This window comes from Macrobrachium rosenbergii, chromosome 40 (genome assembly GCF_040412425.1).
Source record: "Macrobrachium rosenbergii isolate ZJJX-2024 chromosome 40, ASM4041242v1, whole genome shotgun sequence".
Taxonomy (NCBI): Eukaryota; Metazoa; Arthropoda; class Malacostraca; order Decapoda; family Palaemonidae; genus Macrobrachium; species Macrobrachium rosenbergii.
The window spans coordinates 27,534,023-27,554,201 of NC_089780.1; the positions used below are offsets into that span (position 1 = coordinate 27,534,023).

The 20,179-nt window shown below is 42.9% G+C and overlaps 1 protein-coding gene across 1 annotated transcript in view; it reads left to right on the forward strand.

The window, feature by feature from the left end:
- LOC136826378 (uncharacterized) overlaps window positions 1-20,179 on the forward strand; it is a 102,263-nt gene that overhangs the window by 7,109 nt on the left and 74,975 nt on the right. The window contains exons 2-4 of the mRNA XM_067083637.1: window positions 7,539-7,710; window positions 15,388-15,580; window positions 18,309-18,571. Coding sequence (XP_066939738.1) covers window positions 7,539-7,710; window positions 15,388-15,580; window positions 18,309-18,571 — 628 coding nt within the window. The remainder of the gene's footprint in view (window positions 1-7,538; window positions 7,711-15,387; window positions 15,581-18,308; window positions 18,572-20,179) is intronic.

The following is a 20,179-nucleotide window of genomic DNA, read 5'->3' on the forward strand; positions in this document are numbered from 1 at the left end:
AAAGTCTCCTTGGATCCCCACTCAGTATGTCTGAAGAACGGAATGGAAGACCGGCTCAGAAGAGCCAAGAGTACTGTATCTCACTCTTCTTGATATAACCGGGAATAGTTAATTCTTTTCCCCTTGCTAACTATCCTATTGATCCTTCTCCCGTAGTGGTAGTCTCTGAACCCCTACTGAAACAGGTAAGGACCCAACACTTCATGTTTTTGTTGGCGGCCATTCAGACCCTGCCCCAACAGGTAAAATCCTCTCAGAAGACAGGGATAATATGTGATCGACAATAAGAGATCTAAAAAATAAAAGTGTTAATATGTTGTTAGTGCAAGTGCAGTGGAGGGTGCGGCCGCTCGGTCCTGTTGCGCTCCTAGTCCTGGACCTCTTCCAAGCTCACCAACCCCTGTGAGAAGGAATGTCGAAAGGCGAAGGGAGGCGAGAGGCTTTAGTTACCGAAAGGTCGTCCCCTCAGCGCACCTGTTGACGCTTCCCAGGACGCTCACCCCGCCATAGGAAAGGCGAGGTTAAAGTGTTTTTCGTCCACCAGTTGCTGTACGTCAACCAGAGGAAACTTTTGACCGATGTCGCACAGGCGGCCAGTTCTCAAGTAACCTCTAGGTTTGGCGGGACAACGAATGTTAGAAGTCTGGACGCCAGGACTCCAGGAGGAAGTCAGGCGTCGAGAAGCTGGACGCCAGGGCATCGAGCGTCGAGAAGCTGGACGCCAGGACGTCGGGCTGCTGGACGCCAGGACGTCAGGCGTCGAGAAACTGGACGCCAGGACATCAGCGCGCCAAGAGGCTGGGCGCCAGGACTTCAGGGCGTCGAGGAGCTGGACGCCAGGACGCCGGGGGCGAGAAGCTGGACGCCAGGACGTCAAGTGTCGAGAAGTTAGACACCAGGATGTCAGGCGTCATTAAGCTGGACGCCAAGACATTAAGCTTTAAGAAAATGGATGCCAACACGCCAGGCGTCAGAGACTGGACGCCAGGCGTCAAGATGATATTTTGAAAGACGTCTCTACTTCCGTCTTCGGAAAATCGGAAAAAGAGAACGATAATATCTTGCATTCTCCTGTGAATCCTATTGTAAAGATTTCTGACGAAGACAATATAAAGGCCATCAGCTTTCATCAGACTTGAAAAGACTTATGAAGCGATTTTCGGAAATTTTTTCCAGAGAAATTTAACCTGACTGCTCCTCATTCCCGCCTTCAGAATTTACTCTTGAAGGCGTCTAAGAGGGCAGCATTTACGAAGAATGGATACTTTTGAAGGAGAAACAATGAAAGACAGCCTTTGTTTTTCCTCCAACCAAACTAGCTCAAGGTCTAGCTTTTAGTATCAAACTACAGAATCGTTCGGCCTCGAAATACCTGCCCTTCCCAGGAAGGAAGATGGAATTATTCAACACGACTGACACCAAGAACTCATATATCTGATGTCGTGTATGGATAAAGGACTCGGATATAGTTCCAACGAATCTGCTGCATCTTTCTCAGCTGGGAATCCTGAAGAAAAGAGCCCATCTTTGCTTTGCTCTTTCCTGGCTAATGGGGTCACGTCCAATCAAAATCAGAACTGATTTATACCCTTTTTCCTCTCACCTCTTCTCTCAAGATTTTGTAAAGAGGACTTTTCATCCTTGACCCAGAAAGCCACGTAAGATTTAATATCTAAAAAACAGCAAGAAAAGTCCTACCAACGACTTTCATCGCTAAAAAGAGTAAGGCTGAGGCTCCTGTGTTTCAGGTATCTCAGTCCTTTCTTGGTCGGCCCTCCGATAGAGGTTCCTTTAGGGCGGGTAGATGAATGGCAACGAGAAGAGGCTCTACACAGGGAAGAAAGAGAACCTGCCTTTCTTTTCCTGCAGACTGAGGTAGGAGCCAGACTGTCCAGCCTGAGGAGGCCCCCTATACTAACAAGACAATTAGACTTTTCTGCCAAATGTAACAACAGAACAAAGGCAAAGGCTTTATAGCAACAAGTGTCTATGATGTTGCAAAAGGAGACCAGACAGAGAGTTCAAGATCCGAATTCCCCAGGATTCTACATTCGGTTATTCCTGATCCCCAAATGCTTGGGGGGTTAGAGACTGGTGCTAGACGTGGTTGCACTCAACTTTTCTGTGCAATAAACAAAGGTCGCTATTGAAACGACAAAATCGGTTCTAGCAGCGGTCGGACAGCATGACTGGATGGCCTCACTGGACCTCCAGGATGCGTATTTTTACATCCCCATGCACCGAACTCCAAGAATTTTCTGAAGTTCGTCCACGGGAAAGGTTTTTCCAGTTTCGGTCTCTTTGTTTCAGCCTAAGCAGACGGGGATGACGTCTGGCTCTGGAGTCGAGATCTCTCAAGAGCAAGTTACCCAATATTGAGGGACGTCATGATAAAACTTCATAGACTCCAGGTTGTAGCCACTGGAGCAGCCCGAGCTCTTCCTTCCAGCCCCAGGGTAGCTTTCCTACTAAGAACAAACGTAGACAGTCCTGTTCAGTCAGGATACCAGGCTGCAAGAGCGTAACGGACTCTGTGCTGCCTTTCGTACATCCTCCTCTTCCTCCTTAGGATTGGTACTCGTCTGCTGAACCCTCTCCACGATCCATTATTGACGATGAGGAGGAAATAATTGCCGTAGCTGAGGCTTCCCCAACCTGTCCCCAACAGCAGGAAGCCCCACATATAGCTTTAATACAAAATATGCAGCAGACTTTGTCTTCCCTGGTACAAGCGTGACAACCAGGCAAAGAGAAGAAGGATAATAGACGTCCAACTAAAGCTTCTAGACGGCCAGAAGTTTAAGACGCTGAACATAGTGAATGAAACTCTAGACGCTGGATGCAGTGGCGTCAAGCATCTAGGAGTGAAACACCATGACGACAAGCGTCAATGAACCCAAGACGTCAAGCGTCAAGGCATTGGACGTCAGGACGTCAGGCTTCAAGATAATGGAAGCCAAGACGTGGAGTTAGCTCAGGACGCAAGATGCACTGGCATCAAGCGTCTAACAAAGAATTAGGTCTACTGATAAACAGATAGAAATCTCAGCCGATCCCATCCCAAGAGGTTCTATGCCTTAGGATGAAGATTCAGAGTCAGGATTTTCGGGCTTTTCCGTTTATTGCAAAGACAGGACAAGCCTCAAGAAAATTTCAGAACTTTATAAAGAGACAGTCATGCTTGGCAAAGGAATGGATGAGTCTGCTGGGAACCCTTTCCTCGCTGGAACAGTTTGTCTCCTTTGAGAGGTTAATTCTATGCCCGTTACAGTTTCATCTAAATCGGAACTGGGACAAGGAAATAGAACTGGAGACCAAGTGCATCCCCATTTCGGAACCAATAAGACCGTATTTTTAGTGGTGGAACGCCCCCGTCAAGCTCCAGGAGGTCCCTTCTCTATATTAGAGGAACCCAGACCTAGTGTTGTTATCTCACGCGTCGGACTTAGTATGGGGAGCAACACGAGGGAAATAAAAAGTCTCGGGCTCCTGGACCAGAGAGCAGGAGGATTTAAACATCAATTAGAAGGAATTAACTGCAATCCTTCTAGCTCTCAGGAGTTCGAACACAGTGGGGAACAAAGAGGTGCAGGTCAACACCGACAACACGGCAGCGTTGGCCTACATCAGCAAACAAGGGGGCACTCACTCCAGGTCTCTATACGAGACAATAAGAGAATCTCTTCTTTGGGCAAAGGAGGAGAATGTAAAACTAGTAACCCACTTTATCCAAGGGAGAAAAAAATGAGGGCGGACATTCTGAGCAGGAAATAAAGTCCTCTCAAAAGAATGAACGCTACATCAGGACTTTGGGGACGTCCTTGCATAGATCTCTTCGCCACAGCGCAAAACGAAGAGGTTGGACACTTACTGCTCTCCAGTACCAGATCCCGGGCTATATACATAGACGCGTTCCTGGTGGACTGGTCCAACTTGGACGTGTATGCATTTCCCTATTTCAAGATAATACACAGGGTACTGAAAAAATTTGTGTCACATGAGAGGACCGGAATGACCCTTGTGGCCCCTTACTAAACGACAAGAGATTGGTTCCCAGAAGTACTGGATTGGATGGTGGACATTCCGAGTAGCCTACCTCAGAGAGTAGATCTACTCAAACAACCCCACTTGAAAGATATTACCAAAACCTACAAGCGCTACTAGTAACTGCTTTCGGACTATCGGAAAACTCACAAGAGCCAGAAGTTTTTCGAAGGAGGCAGCTGGCGCTATCGCAAATCAAGGAGGTTATCCACCATTAAGGTATACCAATCCAAGTGGGAGGTATTTAGAGGATGGTGCAAGGACAACCATGTGTCCTCTTCCAATATTTCTGTAACCCAAATTTGTATATAGAGAACTCACCAGCATGGAACCTAGACGTGGTCCTGAGGTTCCTCATGGGGAGTAGGTTCGATCCCTTGCAGAGGGCATCTTTAAAGGACCTCACCATGAAAACTCTTTTCTTGGTCAGTTTGGCCGCAGCGAAAAGAGTTAGTGAGATACATGCTCTCAGCAAGAATATAGATTTTATACAAGGCAAGGCAATCTGCTCACTGCAACTAGGCTTCCTTGCAAAAAAATGAATACTCATCACAACCCCTAGCCCAGAACGTTCGAGATTCGAACCTAACGGACATAACAGGGGAGAGAGAGAGAGAGTCCTATTCCCGGTAAGGGCTCTAAGGCTCTACCTGGATAGGACAAAGGACTTTAGAAGGAATTCAGAAGGGCTTTGGTGCTCAGTCAAAAAGCTCTCTGTATAGATGTCGAAGAATGCTCTGTTTTATTTTATCAGACAGTTGATAAAAGAAGCAAATATGGAATGTAGAGAGATAGACTACAAGATTCTGAAAGTAAAGACGCACGAGGTCAGGGCAGTAGCAACCTCTGTAGCTCTTAAACAGAACAGGTCCCTGCAGAGTATCTTGACACGACCTTCTGGAGAAGCAAGTTAGTATTTGCCTCTCACTATCTAAAACAAGTCAAGACATTATGCGAAGATTGCTATACGCTGTGCCCGTTTATAGCATCTAATTCAGTAATGGGAGAGGGGAATACCCCTACAATCCCATAAACCAATACCCTTTTTCATGCCTTGGAATTGAGAATTTTTATGGTTGTTTGTGAAGACTGGACGCAGTCTTCCGCAATCATTGGGATGAAAGTTCCTTGGTAGAGCCCGGAACAAAGGGTATTGAGAGGAGGTCTAGTCACATAGAGGTTATACACCGGTTGACAGCCCCTAGAGATTTTCAGCCCCCTGGGTGGATCGCTGGATCTCTTAAGGAATGCAGACATAATGAGAGGGAGTTCATTGAAGTCAGCTTCCTTAATCCAATCCTATAAAATAATACCCTTTGTTCTTGCCTTGGAATGGTTGAAATTTGATGGTTGTTTGTGAAGATTGAACGCAGTCTTCCACAATCATTGATTTTAGTCAGATGATCATTTTGTTCCTTGGTGACGCTTGGAACAAGGGTATTATAGGTTGTCTGTCACATAGAGGTTGGTACACCGGTTGGCAGCTCCTAGAGGTCTTCAGCCCCCTGAGTGGATCGCTGGACCTCTTAAGGAATACAGACATAATGAGGCGGAGTTTATTGAACTCAGCTTCCTTAATCCAATTCCATAAAACAATACCCTTTGTTCTTACCTTGGAATGGTTGAAATTTTATGGTTGTTTGTGAAGATTGAACGCAGTCTTCCACAATCATTGATTTTAGTCAGATGATCATTTTGTTCCTTGGTGGTGCCCGGAACAAGGGTATTATAGGTTGTCTGTCACATAGAGGTTGGTACACCGGTTGGCAGCTCCTAGAGGTCTTCAGCCCCCTGAGTGGATCGCTGGACCTCTTAAGGAAAGCAGACAAAATGAGGGAGTTCATTGAAGTCAGCTTCCTTAATCCAGGTAAGGACCTTAAGTTGGTTTATTAACCCTTAAGCAAATTCCAATGATGTTGGCTGTCTCTGACCCTCCACCAAAGGTGTCAATCAGCTATATATATAACTACCAGGTAAGTTAGATGTTTAAAAATGATATTTTCATAATAAAATAAATTTTTGAACATACTTACCTGGTAGTTATATATAATTAAATTCCCACCCTCCTCCCCTCTAGAGACTAGGGGCATGGAAGATCTGAGGAATAGTTGGAATGGTTCCAGGTACCTGGGTAGAGGGCGCACAGGTGGTTCACCTGATCCTTGTACTACCGATCGGCGATTGCCGGGAGTTTTTGAAATTCTGCCGTGACGTCAGGGACTTAAGCTATATATATAACTACCAGGTAAGTATGTTCAAAAATTTATTTTATTATGAAAATATCATTTTGCACTGCACAGAGCTCATTACTTGCTGTCGTTTGGGCCAGGTAACTCCTTATTTGGCTCATCGACCAAGATATTAGTGAATGGAGAGCTGTGAAACATTGCAGTGTTATTTTTCATGACTCAGTCTTAGTACTTATTTCAAAATGTGATTCTTCCTCTCTGAAGTCTCCAAAGATTAGCAAAACTTGGTGCTTCCACAGTTGGATGATATGAACTATCACACCCTCTGAAAGTTATTCACAATGTCACATAAGGGTTGCTTAGTCAAGGCCCTCACAGACAGTCAAGAAATAGCCATGACCTCTGTCCTTTTGATAGACTTCTCGCTAACGTCCTGGTTGTTTAGCCGGATATTATTGTTGGAAAGGTACTGTCATGGATCACCTTGACAGGTCATACTTCTTGATAGGTGGGGTTGCCATAGGAATTGCAGCAAACATACAAATGAAGAAAACCTTGTAGGATGTTTGCAGCATCCCTTTGGCCCCTTGCTGCACCCAGTTTTTACCTTCCATTCCTACTTCCTTCAGTCTTGCTGCCCAACCTCTGTTACTTCTTTAATTTATAAAGTCAAATCAGTTAACAGAAGAAAAGCCACAGCAAGGCATAGGGCAGAGTCCCAAAAGAAATGGTTTCTGTCAAACAGCACTCAAGGTTACCACTAAGGTAAAAGAAGTCAGGATCACACAAGCAATCACAGGATCAGACAAGATAAGGCTGAGTTTGATTCAGTGTTTATACTTTTCTTTAACCTTTGGGAGATCATTGCTAATCAGCACATAGCATTCAACTGACTTACTGAACTTGTCTTGCTAAGCATTTATTATCATTTAGATTGCTTGACGAATAATTTTTGCTTTTGCCTACTCAGACTGAAAGGGATCAACCATAATTGATCTGTTGAACAATTATTGGTGAGGGCACTCAATTTGCAAATGAGCATTTCATGCTATGGGACAGATAACATGGAGAGGTTATTGTGTAGTACTTTGATCCTAGCATGTAGTGAATTCGACTACTTATCCAGCAATATTTTGTAATTTAGTAATCATGCAGGTTGCATTTTTAAGTAGGGAAATGAGTGCATGCATTGCTGTTCCTCTGATTTATGAGTGAATATCACTTTGTAGTATTACTTTAGTGCAGAGTAATATATAGTAAAATGACAGGTTTAAGGTTGTATGTTATTTTTTATTTATTTTTCAGATGGATTTGTACCTGCCAGAGGATAGTATATCACATTTACCAGATATTAAGCAAGTGAACATCAACCCCATTTTTCCAAATCGAACTGCGCTTTACCACCTGCATAACATGGCCCATTCAAGGGCTTTCTTTTACTCATACATCCTTCAGTCACGTTTTAAAAGACCTACAGGTGAGCATTGACTTTGATACTTTTGTAAGAGTTTAGGTTTACAGTATGTTTAAGATGTTCATGGTTATATTTAGACTTCCTTTGTAAGCACAAAGACAAGTTGTTAGAATGAAATGATTTGTATTATAGTGCAAAATTGTCAACAAGGAGAGAGTGAAAAGTCCTTTGTTTCTTCTTTTGCTACAAATACACTGACCATCTATCCCAGAGACAGGTTATTTTCCAACCTTCTATCTCTCCAGTCTACATTGTGATGATAAGATTTCTTCATAGCATCTTATGAAAACTCTTTCAGGTTTACTGTAAATGCATAATTTGTTCATGACACTTACCTGCCAGATATATATATAGCTGTATTTCTCCGAAATCCAACAGAATTTCAAAACTCGCGGCACACGCAGTGTGGCCAGGTGGTTAGTACTCATTCCCGCCGCTGGGAGGCGGGAATCGGGAACCATTCCCATTTTCTATTCAGATTTTCTCTGTCGCCGGTACTGTCAACACCTGTTGTCAGTACCTCCGTCTCTGGATTTCGTTGCTTGCTGGTTTTCCACTTAAGTATTCTCTTGACTTTTGGTATTGGACCTTGGATTGTGGATTGGCACACGCTTTTATCTGGACTGTTTTTGATTTTGCTTATGACTGCTCTTTAATATGTCTGGATCTAGTTCTGCTAGTTTTCGTGTATGTTGCATGAGTGATTGTAAGGTGAGGCTACCGAAAGCTTCGGTAGACCCTCACTCGGTTTGCTTGAGGTGTAGGGGGCATGTTTGTTTGATAGATGATCGATGCAAGGAGTGTGAGCCTTTGTCTGATGCGAGCTGGAAGTCGTATGATTCGTATGTTCGCAAGTTGGAGCGTGACAGGGTCAGGAGGTCCTCCTCCAGGAGTGTGTGCAAGAGTCAGGCTATTTCCTCTCCTGATAACCCTAAAGTAGTTAATGTTGCACCTGTCCCTGTGGTTTTGCCTTCGGGCCCTGAGGTTGTGTCTGCGGAGGGTTTGGCCCTGGCGGAGATCATGAACACCATCCGTGAGCTCGAAAATAAAGTGACATCGCTTCAAAGTGTTGTGAAGTGCAGTGTTCCCCCTAGTGTTGTGGAGGGGGCGTCAGATCGGCCCCATAATGCTTCTAGGCCTGGACCGCTGTCAGACTCCCAGGACTCAGGGAGAAGACATGTCGAAAGCCGCAAGAAGGTTACGGGGGCTTCCCACCGATCTGACGTCCCTTCGGCAGGTCCTGTTGTCACTTCCCAGGCTGCCAAGGATCGTGCTTCGGCACGTATTCTCAGGACTGCTTTTCGTCCTCCGGCGTCCTCCCTCGTATGGGGGTGGAACTCTCAGAAGGACTCTCGTCCTCTGAAGAGGAGCTTCGTTCAAGAGGACGCTTCTCGTCACTCTTCATCGTCTGTTGGGTACTTTGAAGCTTTCCCACCACAGAAGAGGACCAGGACATCGTCTGATGAGGACGTTTGTGAGCGTCCCAGTCGCTCTAAGGAGAGAACCTTTTTAGCTTGAGGAAGAAGAAGGCGTCCCCTCGCCCCTCGTCTTCCCATAGGATCAGCTCTCCCCCCAGGCTTGATACCTCTCCTTCCAAGAAGATTTTGTTGGAGATGCAACGGCAGTTGTCTTCTCTTATTGCAGAGAGGGATGCAGCGCCTCGTCGTCGCAAGGACTTAAACCTGCCCGTCAAGAAGTCCAGGAAGTCTCCCTCTCCTGCTCCTTTTTCTTCGTCTCCGTCTCCTGCTTCGTCGCCTTGTCGCCCTCTTAGTTCACGAGTTCCCCGTCGTGACGCTCGCCAACGTGACGCTTCGCGAGCTGCTTCCCAGGACGCTTCGGTTGCCGCTCTTCATGATGCTCCTGTGCAGGACGCTCTGCTGGACATTGGGCGGGACGCCCGGATGGACGCTCTTCAGGACGCTCACCAGGACGTCCCTTCCGTTGCTCTTCGAGACGCTCCGGAGCTTTCTCTTTCTTCTGGGAAAAGAAGATCCCTCCTTCGTATCGGACCTCAAGGCCTTCGTTCCCCTAAAGTGTTGGGTGACTCGGTTGTTTCACCTGTTGTTGAGGGAGAAGACGCTGGCGACTCGGAGCCTGCTGACGTCGAGCTTTCTTCTGCTTCCTCTTCTTCCGACTATCAGGTGTTGACTGGCCTTCTTAAAGGCTTGTTCGGAGATAAGTTTAAACCCTCGGCTCCTCTCTCTCCTCCTTCACAGTTAGCTTCTTCCAAAGCGAGGAGAGCACCGGGGTTTGCGAAGATGACTTCTTCTTTGGCTACAAAGAGGGCTTTTAAGAAAGTCAATGCCTGGATGGAGGAACAGAAGGCCCATGGCAAGACCTCTTTTGCCCTGCCTCCGTCTAAGCTTTGTGGCAAGGCTGGTATGTGGTATGAGACAGGAGAGGATATCAGTCCTAGAGTGCCTTCTTCTTCTCAAGGGGATTTCACCAGCCTTGTCGACGCTCCCAGAAGGTCCCATCTGTCTACTGCTAAGGTTTCCTGGACTTTGTTGATCATCATCTTAAGGGACTCTTCCGCTCCATGGAGGTGTTTAATTTTTTGGACTGGTGCTTGGGAGCCTTAGACCTTAAGCTGAGGAGCCCCGATTTGATCAGCCTGGGGGAGCTCTAGTGTTCTTAACTGTATGGACAAGGCAGTCAGAGATGGATCAGAGGAACTGGCTTCCCACTTTGGTACGGGCCTCTTAAAGAAGAGGGCCTTGTTTTGTGACTTTACCTCTAAGTCAGTTTCTCCTTCGCAAAGGGCAGAGTTATTGTTCGCCCCTTTGTCCAGCCATCTTTTCCCCCAGTCTGTAATTAGAGACATTGCTTCTAGTCTTAAGGAGAAGGCCACGCAAGATCTTCTGGCCCATTCTTCGAGACGTCCGTCAGCTCCTTCTACTTCAGCTTCAGTTTTGTCCTCCAGGAAGAAGAAGCCCTTTCACGGAGGAACTTCTTCCTCTAGATCGTCTCCGCGAGGAAGAGGTTTCACAAGAGGAGCAGCCCCCTCGAAACCTAGGGGAAAAAGTGACTCTTTACGCCTCCAGACACCGGTAGGAGCCAGGCTTCTTTATTTTGCGGGAGCCTGGAGAACGAAAGGGGCGGACTCCTGGTCCCTAAAGGTTCTAGAGAAGGGTTACAAGGTCCCCTTTCTCTTGTTGCCACCCCTGTGCACGTCGCCCAGGGATCTGTCGCCTTCCTACCATCGAGAGAAGCAACAGATTCTTTTAGACCTCCTGGAGCAGTTGATAGAGGAGATAGCCATGGAACAAGTTCTGAAACTGGATTCTCCGGGGTTCTACAACAGACTATTCTTAGTCCCGAAACAGTCGGGAGAATGGAGACCGGTCTTGGATGTAAGCATCTTGAACCGCTTTATTATGAAGGAGAAATTCAAGATGGAAACGCCCCAGTCTGTTCTCGGGGCTTTAAGGCCAGGAGATTGGATGGTCTCTCTGGACTTGCAAGATGCGTACTTTCATGTTCCCATACATCCTCAGTCAAGAAAGTACCTGAGGTTTGTGCTGGGGGGACGAGTCTTCCAGTTCAGAGCTCTTTGCTTCGGTTTGTGCACTGCTCCCATGATCTTCACGGTGATCATGAAAAATGTTGCGAGGTGGCTTCACCTGGCGGGTGTTCGTGTTTCGTTCTACCTGGACGATTGGCTCATCCGAGCCTCTTCGGGTGAAGTGTCTGGAGGACCTGACTTTGACGCTGAATTTGACGAAGTCCCTGGGACTTCTAGTGAACCAAGAAAAGTCTCATCTGATCCCGACGCAGTCCATCGTCTATCTGGGGATTCAGATGGATTCAGTGGCTTTTCGAGCTTTTCCATCCCAAGAACGTCAACTGCTTTGCTTAGAAAAAGTCTCGTCTTTCCTAGGGAAGGAAACATGCTCGGTGAGGGAATGGATGAGCTTGCTGGGGACCATTTCCTCGCTGGAGAAGTTTGTTTCCTGGGAAGACTTCATCTCAGACCGCTCCAGTTTTCATGATGGAGAACTGGAGGGACAAGGAGGATCTGGAAGAGACATTGAAGATCTCTCCATTGGTCAAGGATCACCTGAGGTGGTGGCTCGACCCCTTAAAACTAGCAGAAGGGGTTTCTCTAGGCCTTCAGAGCCCCGACCTAGTGTTATTTTCCGACGCGTCCAGGGAAGGATGGGGAGCAACACTAGGAGGGGAAGAAGTGTCAGGCACCTGGAGAGGGGAACAGGTGTCCTGGCACATAAATCTCAAAGAAATAGGGGCTATCCTGCTGGCCCTTCAATTTTTCGAGAACCGAGTTTCAGGCCGAATTGTTCAAGTAAGTTTGGACAACACCACAGCTCTAGCTTACCTCAAAAAACGGGGTACTCGATCCGTTCCCTGTTCACCCTAGCGAGGAGATCCTGCTTTGGACACATGCACGGGGCGCCACGATCCTCACGAGGTTCATTGCGGGCGTGGAGAATATCGCGCGGACCTTCTCAGTCGGCAACATCAGCTTCTACCGACCGAGTGGACCCTTCACGAGGAGGTGTGTTTAGAACTGTGGAGGTTATGGGGACGTCCTCTAGTGGACCTCTTTGCTACGTCCAGGACGAAGAGACTCCCTCTTTATTGCTCTCCTGTCCTAGACCCAGGAGCAATAGCTATAGACGCCCTCCTCTGGAACTGGAAAGGCCTCAATCTTTACGCTTTTCCTCCCTTCAAAATTCTGGGAGAAGTGTTCAGGAAATTTGCAGCGTCGGAAGGAACAAGGATGACTTTAATAGCCCCCTTCTGGCCAGCAGCGGATTGGTCCCCAGAGACCATGACCTTCCTGGTGGACTTTCCAAGGACGCTTCCCCTGAGGGTGGACCTTCTCAGGCAACCTCATTTCGAAAGGTTCCACTAAAACCTCCACGCTCTGAGTCTGACTGCGTTCAGACTATCACAAAGTTGGCGAGAGCAAGAGGATTTTCGAAAGCAGTGGCAAAGGCTATCGCCAGTGCCAGGAGACCTTCATCTAATGCGCTCTATCAGTCCAAGTGGGCTATTTTTAGGAAATGGTGCAGGAGCAACGGAATTTCCTCGACCACGACCTCTGTACCACAAATAGCAGACTTCCTGTTTCATCTCAGGCAAAAGAATAAACTGGCAGTCTCAACTATTAAGGGCTATAGGAGTATGCTGTCGGCAGTCTTTAGACACAGAGGCCTAAACTTGGCTGACAACAAGGATCTTCACGATCTCTTGAGATCCTTCGAGACTGTCAAAATTCCTCAACTCAGGACGCCTTCTTGGAATCTGGATGTTGTCCTGAAGTTCCTTATGTCAAGTGCTTTGAACCTCTGTCTTGGCTTCCCTCAAGAACGTGACTAGGAAGGCTGTCTTCCTAACTGCTCTGGTGACGGCTAAGAGGATTAGTGAAGTTCAAGCCATTAGCAAACATATTGGCTTTAGGGGTCCTAATGCTGTATGCTCCCTAAATCCTTTGTTCTTAGCCAAGAACGAAAATCCTTCAAACCCTTGGCCCAAGTCTTTTGAAATCAAAGGTTTGATGGAGATTCTTGGGCAAGAGTCAGAAAGAGTCCTGTGTCCTGTCAGGGCTCTCAAGTTCTACTTAGCCAGGACCAAGGAGACTAGAGGCCCATCGGACAGTCTGTGGTGTTCAGTGAGGAGACCTGATTTACCTATGTCTAAGAATGCCTTAGCATTCTTTTTAAGAAGTACTATTAGAGAGGCTCATTCTACCTGCCTAGAAGGTGACACGAGACTTCTGAAAGTCAATGCCCATGAAGTAAGAGCCATCGCGACTTGGTAGCTTTCCAGAAGAATATGTCCCTTAACGATCTTCTGGGTGCCACCTTCTGGAAGTAATTCAGTGTTCGCTCTCGCATTACTTATGGATGTGAAGACAACATTTGAAGACTGCTCTTCGCTGGGACCATACATTTCCGCAGACACAATGTTGGGGGAAGAGGGCAATACTCATCCTATCCTTTAGGGGTTAGGTAGTATCTTTTAATCTTGTTGTATTTTTGGTTGTTGGGTGGCCATTGAGGTGGACGTCCCAATTTTTAGCCTATGTTAGGTTCAATGGCTTAGATAGGCTCGGTCAGGTGGTTGGTCGTTGCTCCTTTTCCCTCTCAGTATGGTCGTATGATCTAGTCCTATTGTGGTCACGCCCCCGTGGACAGGTCATCTAGAACTCACCAGCTTTATAGGTCCCTACCTTGCTGGAGACTCTAGTAAAGCAGAAGCAGGCTTGGGTGACAGTAACCTCGAAGTCAGCTATGCTAACAGGTAAGGAACCAAGGCGTCAATCGCCTACATTTGTTTGTTTCCTAAATCCTATTCTGTCTCTTCCCACCTCCAACGGTGGGATTCAGCTATATATATATCTGGCAGGTAAGTGTCATGAACAAAATGATATTTTAATGATAAAATAAAGTTTGTTCATACTTACCTGGCAGATATATACACTTTTAGTGCCCACCCGCCTCCCCTCTTGAGACAGTGGCACTAGAAAATCTGAATAGAAAATGGGAATGGTTCCCGATTCCTGCCTCCCAGCGGCGGGAATGAGTACTAACCACCTGGCCACACTGCGTGTGCCGCGAGTTTTGAAATTCTGTCGGATTTCAGAGAAATACAGCTATATATATATCTGCCAGGTAAGTATGTACAAACTTTATTTTATCATTAAAATATCATATTCTTGGTTATGTGCTAACTTTTTGTCCCACATGAGGATCTAAAAGCAACATAGTAAATTCCTTTCAGCTTGTTTTTCCCTTCATGTCATTATCCCTGTTGAAATTCTTGGGAGGATCTTTGATGTTGTCCTACCATACTTATTCACTTTTCTTAATTTTGGTGGCTCTAGGTTTTTTGAGGACACCCAGGCTTTCATATGCTAAAGTGACCTTTTTGCAGTTCATTACATGCTATGACAGAAGAGCAGATTTTCCTGGCTACTCATTTAAGAGTCCTAAAAATTTTTCTTGGTATATCATCTGGCCCTGGAGTTTTACAGTTTTTCAACGTAGTGCCATATCAGTTTTGCTTTTCAGTAAATTAAAAAGTTGTCATACTGTGTATGCTCCAAGAACTGGATTTCAGAATTTTACTTGAGTCATCTTGTTCCTTAATGTTCAGCAAGTTTGAATCACAGTAGCTGTATTTTGCTCTAGTTTACTTTTTATATTGGAGGCTCTGGTGCTAGGTGAAGTAATTGTAATATTATAATAGGAAGTGGTGCCAAAATTATGATATTCTTGTATTTCAAGTACTGTATGTACAAGAATGCTGATGGCAAAACCAGAGTTTAATGCATGATAGTTGTGATAATGAAATAAAAATATTTTAATGAATTTGAAGTAAAAACCATTGCCCAGCAAGAATCTGTTGTCTTACTTCTGTATCTGAAAGGCCAGTTGACCAAGAATTTATAAAGGTGACCCTCTTGCTCTTCATCTCTAACAGGAGAGGTAGAACTCAAGAGTAAGTAGTTTTAATTTGTTTTTTTATGGATGAGAGACCAAGTCAAGGGTGTCCTTGATATTGGGACCAGTTTGTAGGTTTCTATGTTCATGGATTTTTATGGGCTAAATGCCAAGGAGATATGGATCTGAGCTTAAAGATGCAAAGGTATTAATGACAATTTTTGTTCTTTTTACAATATGTATTGATTCTCTTCATCCCACTGCATTTCAGTTAATGCAACAGAGAGTGCATCAGAGTATGATCCAGGATTTATGTATTATTTCCTGGGAACTGTGGCAGATGTAGCAGCTAATCCAAAGATAAATTCTAGTGGGATCTACTTTCAGCCCCATATGGCATATTCATCATCTTACAAAGGGTTCTTTAATAAGACTATGCCACTGTTTGCACCTCGAGCATTTAGGTAAGATTGTAATTTTTGTTGTGGTTAATTATAATGCAACCTTGTTTAATAAAAAGATTTTATACAGGTTGAACCCCTTTAATTTGTCATTAATTATGTTTGACACATTTTTGAAATGCTTGGTGAACCTCTAATATATAATTCCATGGTTTGGCAACTCCTAAGATCCAGCTTATTTTTTTATTTATCGCGTTAATTTGTGCATCTGCCAACAATGCAGCACTGTTAGCACTCTAAATTGCCAAAATCTGCGACTGTTTTGGTGATAGAGGCCTGGTATTTTCATGTATTTGGCTGTATTTTAGTCTTTCACAATGTCATACAAACAACCGGGGGGTGTAAAACGTGGTTGTAATGCTAAAAAGTGTAAGCATAATACATTATTTGTTAAAAGGTAGAGTTAATGAAAAAACCAAAGGAAGGAACTTGGGTAAGGTGTTTGTGAGTATTAAGGGGTCATATTGTCAACTGTGCATGATTTTAAGAAACAGAAGGAGCAGATTTTAAAGTTTTTTGCTTGCTGAGAATGGCAGAAATGTTTAGATTTAGAAAACTGAAAGATGCTAGGAGTGCTGACTTACCCATCAACATTACTATTTTTACCATGGTTTTAATTGACAAACTTTCAGTTTTGGCTTTTTATTTTCATATTTCTTCCTAAAACAAAGAAATATATTCATCAGAAATGATTTCCTGGTTTATGACGCATGTTCCAGGGTTATTACGCATTGTACACCGATCTGATGGAAGAAAAATGGCTCCAAAACAGCAGAATAATAAAAATTTGGAGGGTTTTTTTATGAAAAACTCAATAAAAATGCAGTTTACACCATTTTCAGTACACCCAAAGCATTAAAAGTAAGATTTTCTTAGGGTTTTTTATGATTTTTGGCTTACGATGCAGTGTAGGAACAGAACCCCCATCGTAAACCGGAGACTGCCTGTATTATGATTTCATAATATTGAGTGTGCTCTGAACAGATGAAGGGTGAAAGTATCATTTAGCCACAGTCTTGGTTGGATGTAAAGTGGCAGATTTTTTTCTAATGAATATTTTGTACAGAATAGGTGAAATTTAATTTAGTAGATTTGTTCTCCCATTAGACTAGGCAGTGGTAATGATAATGGAGTATAGACTTCCAAAAACTATATGGATTATAAATTTGCATTTACCCTCGAGTAGATTGATATCTATTTAAAGGAGCTTGCTACATATTTGATTACAAAGTGCCAAGTACTGTTTTATATCACATGGTTTTTATACATGATATTGCTGTTTGGGGTGATTTAGAACTTTTGATAATTTCATCGCTTAAGCTGGCTCATGGCAGATATGGTTATGATTTGAATATTTTAAAATAATAAGACCACCTGATATACTAGATTCGCATATGACCTGCCTAAAGAAATTGGTTGAGGAGTTTAAGTTGAAAATGGGAGCTTTTGCTAAAGGATATTGCAGTAAATTTAAGCCAAAGCTCTTAGTTGGCTGTGTCATTCTGTGTTAAAACAAAGATTCTGCAAGTATTCACGTTTCTAAATTGCTACACATACTTTAGTAACATCACTTATTTGGTAAAACTGCCTGATGATATGAGCATCACTGGTAGTCCCATCTACAGTTTGTCATGGAAGGCTTATAGTTAGTGGTAACCCCCAATAGGGACAGCTGTATGACAATATATTGTATTCTGTCTTGGGGAAAGATGGGTAAATTGTCAAAATAAAATAATTCTCATTTGCCACAGCCAAAAGATACTTCTTAGATATTTCTGTACATGTTTCCAAAAAGCTTTTCCATAAGTTAATATCCTCCAGAGCTAAATAGTAATGAGACTACATGGGAAGTGAAATTTGCCTTGTGTCACAAAGTACACTTTTTCGTACTTGCAGATTCCTTAAGTACTACTAAGTATTTTTTCAGTCAAGTTCTTGATATTACTTTTGTCCCATCATGGTTTTAAGTTGAGAACTTGCATAACTTCTTTTGCATGGTTTCTTCATCTTTGGCAAGTTCCAGCTTTTGCGATGATAGTTCTAAGCCTGAAATTTTCAGGTTAACAGTTTGTTTTATTGTGAAGAAAAAGTGATGTTAGTAATATTCAAAAGATGGTGTAGATTAATTATAGCTTTAATCTGACCATGTCTGATAGTTGAATTTTCATTTCTGTTAAGTGTAGAGAATGGGAAATGAATGCCACTAATGTTTTTTATTTAATTTTTATTGGTTTTTTCACTAAATAACTTTCACTCTCAAAGTGTTGTCTGCTAAATAGTTACAAATTATGCTTTAATATGTCTACTAAAAATTATGATCTGCTTGGAAAGGTATTGGAAAGAGAACTTTAAAACAGCCATAATTGCTGTTAGTATTACAATAGTGTTACAAGCACTAAAAATTTGATAATGCAGTATATATTTTTCACCTGCTGAAAAAGTATGAATGTAAATATCCAGATGTTTGTGATCTCAGTTTTTGAGATGAAAACTCACACTAGTTTTGAGTAGATGAGCTTAAAGTTTATAGGTAGAATTTTATTTTGGCAAAGCCTGTTGATGTTTCTTGTTGCTGGAATGTACTTTTACATTGTGTAATGTACTGCCAGGAACCATCAATACTTATTTAACCTTTTCTATGGATATACTTCCTGCATGCTTGTTGGCAGTTTCAACTTCTACAAAACCTGTAATCTCATTTTTAACATTTTATCTCCTTGAAACCTTTCAGAATGGATGACTACAATGATCCTGTTCACTTGGAGCGTCTTTCAACATTGAATTTCTTTCAAGTAGAAGATTTAGGAGCAATCATGCCAACAGAAGAGAGATCTCTTAATTACACTTTGGAGGACTATCGAGTCAATGAGTGGTACTATTCATGGTTGCCACACACTAACCATCAGCAGCAAGACAAATTGACAACATACCAGGTAATTGATGGACTAATTAGACCTAATACTTGTATTGTCATCATCATTGTTCTGTATAATTGTTAATGTTAATGTGGTAATGAATATTATTTTTGTTCAAGTACAACAAGGCTAGTGTCAAATTTACATGACGGTAGGGCTGACCTGAATGGTTTGTTACTTGAGGTGGAGCAGACATTGGAGCATGAAAAAAGCTGAAGTGGGAAGACCAAGGGAATGAATGAAAAGGAAAGATAGAAATGCTAGAAAGGCTGAAGAAATGTTGCAAAGAATTTTTATTGGTGGCAGGGGTCATAGTGTTTTACTGTTGGTATTACTAGTGAAAACTGTCAAAATCATATACAGTTTCAGATGTTGCACTTATACTTTTTGTAAAGAGTTTATTTGTTTTCAAGATTATTGTAGCTCTACTTCAACAGACCCCTATCTGATTTTCCATGTATTGAACCCAAATCAATAAAATACAGTCTCCAAGTGTGGATAGTGTTGTAATCCATATCAATTTTTTTGCTATAAATTGCAGATTATTACAATAATAAAGTTCTGTGCAGACTCCGTACTTTTGCCTTCTTGATTTCTTTTTCTGTTTTTCTTGTGCTTTAGTATCTTTTGTGTGTTGTGTGTGAGTGTGGTATGGGAGTGGGATTTGAAACAAAAATTTGAAGTATCTTTCAATTTTTGTTCTTTGGCCTTAGACAGTTCTTTTATTTTTATTTAAATTTGAGAATGGTAACTAGTGTTGGTGGTTATTGATAATTTTCATTTAATGCTGGTATTGCCAAGTAATTTGCATTGTTTTTTGGATCCATGCTGTTCATTTAAAATTTGTTCAAAGTACTTCTGTTGAGTAATTGCTTCTGTGGAATTAATTTCAACGTCATTTGACAACAATTACACTCAGGAGCTAACAAAGAGCATGGTAGCCGTATAAAGAGATGTAACTGTAAAATGATTAGATAACAGCTGGATTGCTCTGGAAATTATTCCTAATGAGGAATTGGTGAGAGCTGTTTTGTGTAGTCATGTGAATAGATTTAGATTCAAAGATTGAGATGTTTTGAATGTGTAATAGGAAATGGGGAGGATTTTTAGAAAAGTGCAGGATTATATCTGGGTGTAACTTGAAGACCAGTAGAAGGCCATATGTTAAGAACTGGAATAGATATAAATTCAGGTGGAAAGTGCACACAACAGACCTCTCAAATGGATGACCGAGGTAAAATTGTTACAGTACTGTAGAATGCATAAATATAGGGTAAGCTAGGGTAAGCTGTTTATTTTGTTAAATAGCAAAGAAAACATCATGCTTTGTAGTCTTTCAGTACAGTATTGCATAATCAGTTTGTTAAAACTTTAGAAGAATTTAGGTTGTTCAAACAGGCTGTATGAAAAAGAACTAGCCACTGCTTTTATATATTTGTATGTCCAGATGTTAGATTTTTGGACTGGGTTTTTATCCATTTAACAAGGAATAATTAGCTTCCATTGTGGATAGAAAGGTAAATTAAAAATGAAGTGCTTATTGTAAGAAAAAACTGCTAACATTAAGAAAAACTGCTTGTAGAACATGGCTTAATACTACTGAGTGGTTATTTTAATCTTACCCCATAGTTGACCAGCAGACTTTTATCCATATATCTATTTGAAATAAAAAAAAAGCAAATGGTCA